Source organism: Oncorhynchus keta, chromosome 27, assembly GCF_023373465.1.
Source record: "Oncorhynchus keta strain PuntledgeMale-10-30-2019 chromosome 27, Oket_V2, whole genome shotgun sequence".
Taxonomy (NCBI): domain Eukaryota; kingdom Metazoa; phylum Chordata; class Actinopteri; order Salmoniformes; family Salmonidae; genus Oncorhynchus; species Oncorhynchus keta.
In genome coordinates, this window is record NC_068447.1 from 45790242 (window position 1) to 45802763 (window position 12522).

General features: G+C 43.8%; 1 protein-coding gene across 2 annotated transcripts in view; it reads right to left on the reverse strand.

The window, feature by feature from the left end:
- LOC118360197 (forkhead box protein J3-like) overlaps positions 1-12522 on the reverse strand; it is a 97997-nt gene that overhangs the window by 34010 nt on the left and 51465 nt on the right. For both annotated transcript variants that reach the window (XM_035739443.2, XM_035739441.2), the window contains one exon: positions 7031-7105. In XM_035739443.2, the coding sequence (XP_035595336.1) occupies positions 7031-7105 (75 nt within the window). The remainder of the gene's footprint in view (positions 1-7030; positions 7106-12522) is intronic.

Below are 12522 nucleotides of genomic sequence, written 5' to 3' on the forward strand. Positions count from 1 at the left end.
GTACGCCACACTAGCTCACAGAACAGGAGCACATAGAGTGTCCTCGGTTGCAACACTCATTTCAGAGTTCCAAACTGCCTCTGGAAGCAATGTCAGCACAAAAACTGCTCGTCAGGAGCTTCATGAAATGGATTTTCATGGCCGAACAGCCACACACAAGCCGAAGATCACCATGCGCAGTGACAAGCGTCGGCTGGAGTGATGCAATTCTCGCCGCCATTGGACTCTGGAGTGGAAACACGTTCTCTGGAGTGATGAATCGTACTTCACCATATGGCAGACGGACGAATCTGGGTTTGGCGGATGCCAGGAGAACGCTACCTGGCCGAACGCATAGTTTCAACTGCAAAGTTTGGTGGAGGAGGAATAACGGTCTGGGGCTGTTTTTCATGGTTCGGGCTAGTCCCCTTAGTTCCATTGACGGGAAATCTTAACGCTACAGCATACAATGTCATTATAGACGATTCTGTGCTTCCAACTTTGTGGCGACAGTTTGGGAATGGCCCTTTCCTGTTTCAGCATGACAATGGCCCTGTGCACAAGGCATGGTCCATACCGAAATGGTTTCTCAAAATTGGTGTGGAAGAACTTGACTGACCCCTCAACCCCTTTGGGATGAATTGGAACAACGACTGTGAGCCAGGCCTAATCCACCAACATCAGTGCCCGACCTCACTAATGCACGTGGCTGAAAGGAAGCAAGTCCACGCAGCAATGTTCCAACATCTAGTGGAAAGCCTTCCCAGAAGAGTAGAGACTGTTATAGCAGCAAAGGTGGGGCCAACTCCATATTAATGCCCATGATTTTGGAATGAGATGTTTGACAAGGTGTTCACATACACTACATGACAAAAAGTCTCTCATTTACATAAGTATTCACACCCCTGAGTCAATACATGTTAAAATCACTTTTGGCCCTGAATACAGCTGTGAGTCTTTCAGGTTAAGTCTCTAAGAACTTTGCACACCTGGATTGCACAATAATCTTGATCATTGCTAGACAGCCGATTTAAGTCAAAACTGGAACGAGGCAACTCAGGAACATTCGTCTTGGTCTGCAACTCCACTGTACACCTGCTCTTTCCATGACATACACTGACCAGGTGAATGCTATGATCCCTTATTGATGTCACTTGTTAAATCCTCTCTGAAGGGGAGGAGACATGTTCTAGAATGATTTTTAAGCCTTGAGACATGGATTACGTATGTGTACCATTCAAAGGGTGAGACAAAAGATTGAAGTGCCTTTGAACGGGGTATGGTAGTCGGGGCCAGGCGCACTGGTGTTAGTTTGTCAAGAACTGCAATGCTGATGGGGTTTTCACACTCGCATTTACCCACCACAGAACACTTTGTATTCAATAAATAAAGTATTGTAAGTATTCAGCACATATCAAAGCGGTAGGCTAAAGTTAAATCTAGACTTGGTTTCCTCTACCGTAATCTACCGTAATCGCTCCTCTTTCACCCCAGCTGCCAAACTAACCCTGATTCAGGTGACCATCCTACCCATGCTAGATTACAGAGATATAATTTATAGATCGGCAGGTAAGGGTGCTCTCGAGCGGACTAGATGTTCTTTACCATTCGGCCATCAGATTTGCCACCAATGCTCCTTATAGGACACATCATTGCACTCTATACTCCTTTGTAAACTGGTCCTCTCGGTATACCCGTCTCAAGACCCACTGGTTGATGCTTATTTATAAAACCCTCTTAGGCCTCTGAGATACCTACTGCAGCCCTCATCCTCCATACAACACCCACTCTGCCAGTCACATTCTGTTAAAGGTCCCCAAAGCACACACATCCCTGGGTCCCTCTTTTCAGTTCGCTGCAGCTAGCGACTGGAACGAGCTGCAACAAACACTCAAATTGGACAGTTTGATCTCAATCTCTTTATTCAAAGACTCAATCGTGGACACTCTGACAGTTGCTTTGTGTGATGTATTGTTGTCTCTACCTTTGTGCTGTTGACTGTGCCCAATAATGTTTGTATCATGTTTTTTGCTACGACCACGTTGTGTTGCTCCCATGCAGTGTTGTGTTGCTATTTTGTTGTCTTGGGTCTCTCTTTATGGGGTGTTGTGTTGTCTCTCTTGTTGTGATGTGTGTTTTGTCCTATTTAAATTGCATTTATTTTAATCCTAGGCCCCCGTCCCCACAGGAGGCCTTTTGCTAGACCGTCATTGTAAATTAGAATTTGTTCTTAACTGACTTGCCTAGTGTGGAAGGACCACTAGAGGGAAGGCTGGGCTCACGGATAGTAGCCCAACAAGGCATGTGAGACAAGGTAAGCAATTAAGACAGTGACAAATCTGTGATTGTTGTTATAGTTTAAAGATAGTCTTGTGTTCCTGTGTCATCTAAAGAAGAAGAGGTGCGTTGTTCCTTGGGAGATTCTCATTTGATTGTGTTGGAGTGTTTGTATTGCCAGAAATCTCTCAATAGAGAACTGTGTTCAATCAAGAAAACCTACTCCTGACTCGTTTATTCCACCGTTCCGCTTTAGAGTGACACCAAATGACTTGGTCCCATTACTTGCTCACATTGGTGGAGAATGCGGGCATTAGGTGGACGAGTGACACAATAATAAGTGAGCAAATCAACAGCGATGAGTCAACAACCTGCAGGGAGGAGGTAAGAGACTTAACAGTGTGGTGCCAGGACAACCACCTCTCCCTCAACATCAGTAAGACTAAGGAGCTGATCGTGGACTATAGGAGAAAGAGGGGAGAGCACGCCCACATCCACATGGCTGATGTGGAGCGAGTCGAGAGCTTTCAGTTCCTTGACATCCACATCACTAAGGACTTAATATGGTCCACATAAACCCGCACAGTCGTGAAGAGGGAACGGCACTGCCTCTTCGCTCTCAAGAGGCTCAAGAAGTTCTACAGGTCTGTGCGGACAGCCAAGTACATCACTGGGGCTGAGCTCCCTGCCAACCAGGACCTTTATATCAGGCGGTGTCAGAGGAAGGCCCGAAAACAAGCCATAGACTGTTCACTCTGCTACAATCAGGCAAATGATACCGGAGCATCAGCTCTCGGACCAACTGGCTCCGACACAGCTTCTACCACCAAGCAATAAGATTGCTAAATTGTCAATTAATTGTACCCAAACTATCTTGCACTGACCCTACACTGCCCCTATGCCCCCCCCCCACACACACACACACACACTCCCACACAAATTCTTTACACAGTCAAACACAACACACAAACACTCATCATTTGCTGCTTCTACTCTTATCTATCCAGATGCCTAATCACTTTACCCTGCCTTCATGTAGATATCTACCTCTGCACACTGATCTGGTTCTCCCTGTATATAGCTCCATTCTTGTGTATTTTATGTATTACTCTTGCGTTAGTTGCTATTTTATTTGGGATTATTATTTTAGAAACTGCATCGTTGGGAAAGGTTCGTAAGCAAGCATTTCATTGTAAAGTCTATACCAGTATACGGCGCATGTGATACATTTTGTTTCATTTGATGAAACCATGATGTATGACAGAATTGGGTGTTGCATGCAATTGTGTTTGAATTTCTTCGTGTGTCAGCAATGTTGCTTAAAATGTCACACAAATTTACATTTACATTTACATTTAAGTCATTTAGCAGACGCTCTTATCCAGAGCGACTTACAAATTGTGTCCAAATGTATTTTTTGACACAGGCTTAAGAGTCTGTCTCAATTTGCAAATTACTAATCTCATGAACTTTGTTTTTGAGGCTACATATATTTACATGAGCTAACTTTAACCCTTTCCAGGGTAACTTATCTAAAACTGAACTCAATGATAATAGGATGTAATTCTAATAAGTCTATTTCTGATACTTACAAAAAAGGAATTCATGGATTTGTTGAATATTATGTTCTGCAGATGCCTTCTCTGGTTTAGGTCAGCTGCAGTAGGGTGCTCTATTCTTCGTGCCACTTCTGCATAGCCATCTTGTGGACTGTTGGTTTTCTGATTGGGGTGTTGTCCTGTTAGCATGTGGGGTAGTTAGCGAGGTGCTGGCCACTTGATGGGGCCTAATGGTGTAGCTTGCCTCTCTCTGGAAGGGGCCCGGTGGTGTAGGGTGGAGCTGGCCTCTCTGGAAGGGGCCCGGTGGTGCAGGGTGGAGCTGGTCTGTCTGGAAGGGGCCCGATGGTGTAGTTGGCCTGTCTGGAAGGGGCCCAATGGTGCAGGGTGGCGCTGGTCTCTGGATGTGGCCCGGTGGTATATAGTGGTCTCTCTGGGTGGGGGCTGATAGTCACGATCTTTGAGGATGTATGGCAGAGTTCCTCTTATTTGGGTTTTGCTTTGTCCCAGAGCACTTTCAGTTTCCTAGCAAACACCTTGACACCCTGTTTGTTCAAAGTGTACTAGGTCATACATCAGCTGGGGGTGAATGTCACGGTGGTTTGCTAGGTAAACATTGTCTGAGAGCGTACAGCGTCTAGACACCTCAGCATTGTTGCTCTGAATAATGTGGAAGGGCACAACACGGGCAACACGGCGGACATCGTGATTTTGGTATTAGGAAATCTCTCTGCAGCTCTGGCTGCCACTTGCTGCATTGCAGGAGCTACATGTCCTCTCATTGCCCTCAATCATTAGTGAATTACAATATGTTCAGACCCATTTAAGTTGTTGCTTGACAGACTAAGGCATTTGCTGTTGTTGGGCACCATACAGTGGCTTACTGATTGACAGTGCCAGGGAATAGCAGTTGATCTCAGAGAAATTTCCCCATTGGAGTCACATATTTCGTCAGCCGCTGGTTGTCAAGGAAATAACTGTCCGTCTCACGGTTATTGACCGTTAATTAACAAACAAAGCATATCCTGGCTTCCACATACATGCCACTGATGCAGACCTTTGGCGCATCTACATTTTCAAAACTCTAATAAATCTATATAATATAGCTTACACCTTCACAATAAATACATTATTTATTTTAGACAAGTCTAAAGACACATGATGTGAAGAAAATGTAGACTATTTCAGAAGAACAGAATAGCATACTCGGAGTTGTCCTTATGTTAGGTCCTGATCTGGCTATGCCATATGGCTGTGGGCTACACTAGTTAATTTAGCAGAGAATATTTGCTTAAATTTGGTAGCATTATTTTATAGTATGAAGAATACAATTGAACAATGCTGAAAAAAAATAAAGGATATTATCTCCAAATGAGTGCGCACATGCGGCTATTCTGTGTTGAGCGGTTAACAAAGAAATAGGTTCTCCTATACACTTAATTTGTAAGTATTAATTTAACTTTAGTTGTTCTACATGTTTTAATTTGGAATACATTGTAAGGCTGTATGATGGGACTAATGATGATTTGAAAAAAGTCACTTGAAAGGCATGAGCTCTGCTTTGTTTATTGCACAGCTTGTACGCACTTCGTCAGTCTCTCATTCACAATTTGAGAAGCTCTTGATAATGTCTTGAATTTCCTGGCGGCATCCCCTTTGTGGCTGTAATTCACCCTAAAATAATCCATGCCTTCTGCAGCCCTTCTCCTTGAGTGCTGCCTGCTCCTGCACCTCTCACGCACACGGTTCTCCATCACGTGATCGGGTTCTTTCTCACAGGCTACAAGTGAAGACAGACACATCGGGGGCGCAACTGTGCACATCCTTATGCAATTCCGAGGTGCATATTGAAGATATTGGAAGAACTGTCCAAATTTACTTTGTCAGCCAACAAGATGAGTAGGCCTAACGAACTGCAAAAGCACAAGCCTATGTCAGTCTAATAAATATTCCAAACATAGTCTGGAACAGTTGTTGGATGCGATAGATCAAATTAATACAGCCACTAGCATAAAAAAAAATGTATGCAATGAGGCTGACGCAACAGTTCTGTACCATAACTTAAAACATTGATAAACTATTAGGATATTTTCTTCACATTATACAGTGGCAATAAAAAGTATGTGATCCCTTTGGAATTATCTGGATTTCTACATAAATTGGTCATAAAATTAAATCTGATCTTCATCTAAGTCACAGGTTCCCTGTTATTTAGACTGGTTTATGGAATGAGTTTGGCTGTGGATGTGTTCCGTGTGATGCATGGATGATGCATTTATCTTTTACAATAAAGTGTCAAATTGAGGAATACATTTTAAGACCTATTTTCCATCAGTACCAAAACATATTTAGATGCTGTTCAGACAATGGTGTTTAGGCGCATTTGTTGCATCATACGTTATGTTTCTACTGTTCCAATCACATATGAGATCGTAAGCTGCAGGGATCACTCAACAATGATCACAAATATGTGATTGTACGCGTCAAAGGGTTAATGGTGAAGAGTTGATTATCAGGCTCCTCTTCATATACCAAGATCTGTCGAACCATTAGTGATTCCTCCCTTTCTGGCATGGCCAAAGTACCTACATGTGGCAGAATACCAAGCAGCAGTATGCATTGTATAGAAGAGCAGGTCAGAGATTTAATTCTTGTCTCCAATTAGGGTATAATCAGCAATTGTCTTTGGGTTTTCCCTTAGCATCACAAACAAACGCTGCTGTTTAGAATGTTCAGAGTTCTTTTCAGCTGGTAAATCAAATGGAAAACTCCTGCAACTGCTGCCAATATTATTTTTAGAATTTGTTTTCATTAGAGTTGATTATCATTAATGCATGCACTTATTCAAATAATGCACCGATTTTAAACAATGCACTTTTTAGCTATTAAATGTGTATTTTAGTGTAATTAACACTGTCCACATCAGTTACAATGTCCCGAATGATTCTACCTCACCTTCATGCTTTTTTATTTTCTTCTAATCACGGCCTGTACCGTCTTTCCTCCAGAAATCCTCAAACAATTCCTCTTTCCATTAGTTTTCCTCATTCTTCTCATTGTGCATGGAGGAGTGTGAGCATGTCGAAATGACGCATCATTTTCAACCTCATTTGTGGGCGATTTGATAGAAAACACACTTGACTCTTTTCTCCTACCAAAACATGTGGTCATTTAAGGTGAAATATGTACTCAGACTATAGTGGTCAGGGAATACTTACTTTTCCAGGGTCATCTTTAGAGCGAGGTACTTTGAGAAAACACTTGTTCAGAGACAGATTATGCCGTATTGAGTTCTGGGAGGGATGAGAGAGAGAGAAGAGAACAGGGAGGGCTGTTAGGCATGTCTTCACAGCAACATTGTTATTTTAATATTATTTCACCTTTACCAGGTAAGCTAGTTTAGAACAAGTTCTCATTTACAACTGCGACCTGGCCAAGATAAAGCAAAGCAGTGTGACACAAACAACAACACAGAGTTACACGTGGAATAAAGAAGTGTACAGTCAATAACAATAGAAGAAAAAATAAGTCCATATACAGTGTGTGCAAATGGAGTTAAGGCAATAAATAGGCCATAGTAGCGAAGTAATTACAGTTTAGCAAATTTACACAGATGATGTGCAAGTAGAAATACTGGTGTGCAAAAGAGCAGCAAAGTAAATAAAAACTATGGGGATGAGGTAGGTAGATTGGATGGGCTATTTACATATGGGCTATGTACAACTGCAGCGATCAGTTAGCTGATGTTTGAAGATCGTGAGGGAAATATAAGTCTCCAGCTTCAGCAATTTTTGCAATTCGTTCCAGTCATTGGCAAAAGAGAACTGGAAGAAAAGGCGGCCAAAGGAGGTGTTGGCTTTGGGGATGACCAGTGAGATATACCTGCTGGAGCGCGTGCTACGGGTGGGTGTTGTATTCGTGACCAGTGAGCTGAGATAAGGCCGAGCTTTACCTAGTATAGACTTTGACGACCTGGAGCCAGTGGGTCTGGCGACGAATATGTAGCGAGGGCCAGCCGACTAGAGCATACAGGACACAGTGGTGGGTGGTATAAGGGGCTTTGGTGACAAAACGGATGGCACTGTGATAGACTGCATCCAGTTTGCTGAGTAGAGTATTGGAAGCTATTTTGTAAATGACGTCGCTGAAGTCGAGGATTGGTAGGCTAGTCAGTTTTACGAGGCTGTTTTTGGCGGCGTGAGTGAAGGAGGCTTTGTTGCGAAATAGGACAGTATCATTTTTCACTCTGTCTGATTAAAACAAGTAAATATTTTACTTCAGGGCACAACATTACCTGCCACACACCCTCCCAGGCACCTGTTAGTTAGGCCAACTAGAACTATTTCTCTGTGCTCTATTGTTTTCCAGGTCAAGAAAAGTCGAACAGTATTAGATGGTTGATTATGAAATGGTGACAGTGCATTTGTGATACAGTATGTGATTAAGCAGTACTAAACATAAAGCATGCCATGGCTAGCGTCACTGAATATAATTGGATTTTGGGTATAAAAATAATATATATATATAATTTAAAAAACACTTAGTGTACAAAACATTAGGTACTGCTCTTTCCATGACAGACTGACCTGGTTAAATCCACTTCAATCCGTTTAGATGGAGAGGAGACAGGTTAAAGAAGGATTTCTAAGCCTTGAGACAGAGTGTGAATGTTTGCCATTCAGGAGGTTAACTGGGCAAGACAATGATTTAAGTGCCTTTGAATGGGGTATGGTACTAGGCGCACCGGTTTGAGTGTGTCAAGAACTGAATCACTGCTGGGGTTTTCCAGCTCAACAGTTTCCCGTGTGCATTAAGAATGGTCCACCACCCAAAGGACATTCAGCCAACTTGAGACAACTTTGGGAAGCATTGGAGTCAACATGGGTAACGCTTGGCACCTTTTAGAGCCCATGCCCCAACAAATTGAGACTGTTCTGGGGGTAAAAAGGTGCACAACTCAATGCTAGGAAGGGGTTCCTAACGTTTTCTACACTCAGTTTATATCAAACAAGATGTGCATTTGTTGGTGTGTAGCCCCTGTACCTACATTATAACACAGTAAAGCTCCAGAGGGGCTGTCATGAACGGTCTTCTCCCTCAGGGCTCCTAATAAATCCAGTCCTTCTGTAGCTCAGTTGGTAGAGCATGGCGCTTGTAACGCCAGGGTAGTGGGTTCGATCCCCGGGACCACCCATACGTAGAATGTATGCACACATGACTGTAAGTCGCTTTGGATAAAAGCGTCTGATAAATGGCATATATTATTATATTATTATTATATTAATAATACCACTGGGGAGAGAAGACGACGGAGTACTGCGCTCTCGCTCCATTTCCCATTTTTCCCTCCCACTCTATCAACAGTTGGGTCTTCATTCCCTCCTCACTGTCTCAATCCTCTCTCCACCTCTTATGTGAGCTGAACGCCTATGGTACGAAGAGGAAAAGGAGTCGGAGTAGGGCCGAGTTTGAGAGAGTGAAGTATGTGTCCTTTACTTGAGAATGCAGCAGAGGGACTACCTGAAATAAATTAATTTATGTCCATGGCATCCTATGCTGGACAGTTTTCCAAAGAGATTAAACCATGATCCAAAACACACACACAGACGCAAATATCACTGTATTAAAAACCACCAGGCTTCTCACACACAAGACGACAGCTTTGTCTACTACTCCAAGCGGTGACATCATTGGTCCCCCAGAAGACAGATATAGAAAGCTGAAGACTGAGCACCTCTCCACAATGAGGCCTCTTCGCCAGTCACTTTACTGTAGTAAGCCAGCCCCCCCCCAGCTGTACCAGAGCATAAACCGTTACCACGACGAGAGACAGTGCCGCTCTCACGGAATGGGATGATTTTGTCATAACCCGACACTATGGCATTGACAATAATGCACTGAGTGGCTACAATGGGAATAGAGCTAATGTGATTCGCTGCCACATCCACCCATTCATGATGGAGTTGAGTGAATAAGTAGCTTATTGGGCACACCTGGGGCTTTGCTACTGCCCAGCTTCTAAATTAATCTTGGTGTAAGACCGCATAAGGTGGAAAAGCATATTGTCGAATTTACATCATAGGCTACTTCCTCGTTCTCTGGATACATTTGGGTTTGTGGGGATTCGAGATTATAATCATTGTGACTATTATTAGTTAGAACTCTGCTTTAGTAATATCTATGAAGAGTAAAGGGTTTCAGGCTGTTACGTAAGGCTTATGCTGAAGCATGACAAGAGCCAGTTTGAAAAATGTGGGGTTTTCAGATACACAAAAAGAGAGGCTGGAGCTTTTCTGCAGATGGCTAGAGGATATAGGCCAGAAGGTGACATAAGCGTGCTGGAGCTATTAGCTAAGAGTGCAATGTGTGACAGTGCTTTTGGGGGATTGACAGTAATAGGGCCCTATAAAATGTGTATATATTTTTTTCCCAGGTTTCCATTGTCCCTTGTTTTTTCAGGTTTTCATTCAAAAATCACACTTTTTAAAATAGTAAAACAACTAAATTCGATGTTTTAAGTCCACAGCAATTGGATTGATGCAAATAATCATGATACTGTATCATTCTGCCAGGTATGTATAGACTAATTTGTAGTTAACACTTCATTGACAAGGTTTAAGGGGAAGCCTTTCCATCTATTCCAATATGTTTTATTAGCATCATCGCTAACGGCTACACAAAGTGGTAGCTGCGTGCACTGCACATACAGACGGGGAATTGTCATTGCCTCATCAGAAAGTTGCAAGAAATACAAATCACTGATGCCTTCTGCTCATGTCTTGTGATCAACTGGGCAAATTAATACATTTAGTTGATTCCCAACTAAGTTCAATACATTTTTGAATATTGTTGATTTCCGTTTTATTGTCTGGATTCTGTGATTCCGTCCATCTATTTATCACAGATTTTATAGGGCCCTAACCTAGTCAAAGTGAATCGGAGCGCTGGAGATTTATAGGTCTAAGAGAGTGATGTGTGGGCTATGGTGAAGATAAAGGGTCTACACTGAGTGTACAAAACAATAGGAACACCTGTTATTTCCATGACATAGATTTACATTTACATTTACATTTAAGTCATTTAGCAGACGCTCTTATCCAGAGCGACTTACAAATTGGTGCATTCACCTTATGACATCCAGTGGAACAGCCACTTTACAATAGTGCATCTAAATCTTTTAAGGGGGGTGAGAAGGATTACTTTATCCTATCCTAGGTATTCCTTAAAGAGGTGGGGTTTCAGGTGTCTCCGGAAGGTGGTGATTGACTCCGCTGTCCTGGCGTCGTGAGGGAGTTTGTTCCACCATTGGGGAGCCAGAGCAGCGAACAGTTTTGACTGGGCTGAGCGGGAACTGTACTTCCTCAGTGGTAGGGAGGCGAGCAGGCCAGAGGTGGATGAACGCAGTGCCCTTGTTTGGGTGTAGGGCCTGATCAGAGCCTGGAGGTACTGAGGTGCCGTTCCCCTCACAGCTCCGTAGGCAAGCACCATGGTCTTGTAGCGGATGCGAGCTTAAACTGGAAGCCAGTGGAGAGAGCGGAGGAGCGGGGTGACGTGAGAGAACTTGGGAAGGTTGAACACCAGACGGGCTGCGGCGTTCTGGATGAGTTGTAGGGGTTTAATGGCACAGGCAGGGAGCCCAGCCAACAGCGAGTTGCAGTAATCCAGACGGGAGATGACAAGTGCCTGGATTAGGACCTGCGCCGCTTCCTGTGTGAGGCAGGGTCGTACTCTGCGGATGTTGTAGAGCATGAACCTACAGGAACGGGCCACCGCCTTTAGATTGACCTGGTTAATCAAGGTGTTGGATTCTAACTTTAAATATATACTTATTCATGTATAATGTAGTTGTTAAATCTTATGGAGAGGACAAAAGGGCAATAGTCTGGTTTCAGTCGTGGATAAGGTTGGATAGCCGTGGATTAGGGAGGAGGTGGGCTGAGGTCAGGTCAGGTCAGATGAAGTGACAAGGAACAGTTCTATTACACACACACACACACCGTAAGTTCCTGCCTAGCAACAGAGATGTATTGGCTGCCTATGTGTGCTAGGAGAAGACTAATAGGAGGGTATAAATACTTGTACTGGTGGAACCATATCTTTGTCTTTTCAAATGTTTGACCCAGTGGGTGAATAAACCTGGTTTGAGCTTTGACTAGTTGTCAGTTTTTCACTCTGTCTGAACCAAACAGTTGGCATTGTCAGCAGGATTTTCCACGATTAACAGTCAAACAAACTGGAGAGTCCGAATCAGTGGAGCAGGAGCGAGCGCAAAAAAAAAACAAGGTAGGCACAGTTCCTACACTCAGTCTGACTTGGGGAGGTGAGTCATAGGATAAATAACTAATTATAGGATACAAATCTAAAAGCTTCAGTTTATTCAGAAGTCCTATTGTGTTACGACCGGTCGTGGATAAAGGGTAAGTCCGAGACAGGGTGGTCCCTGTGGAGGGCAAGTCGTCCCGGACAGGGTGGTCCCTGTGGAGGGCAAGTCGTTCCGGACAGGGTGGTCCCTGTGGAGGGCAAGTCGTCCCGGACAGGGTGGTCCCTGTGGAGGGCAAGTCGTCCCGGACAGGGTGGTCCCTGTGGAGGGCAAGTCGTCCCGGACAGGGTGGTCCCTGTGGAGGGCAAGTCGTCCCGGACAGGGTGGTCCCTGTGGAGGGCAAGTCGTCCCGGACAGGGTGGTCCCTGTAGGTTGTAGAGAATTAGTCCA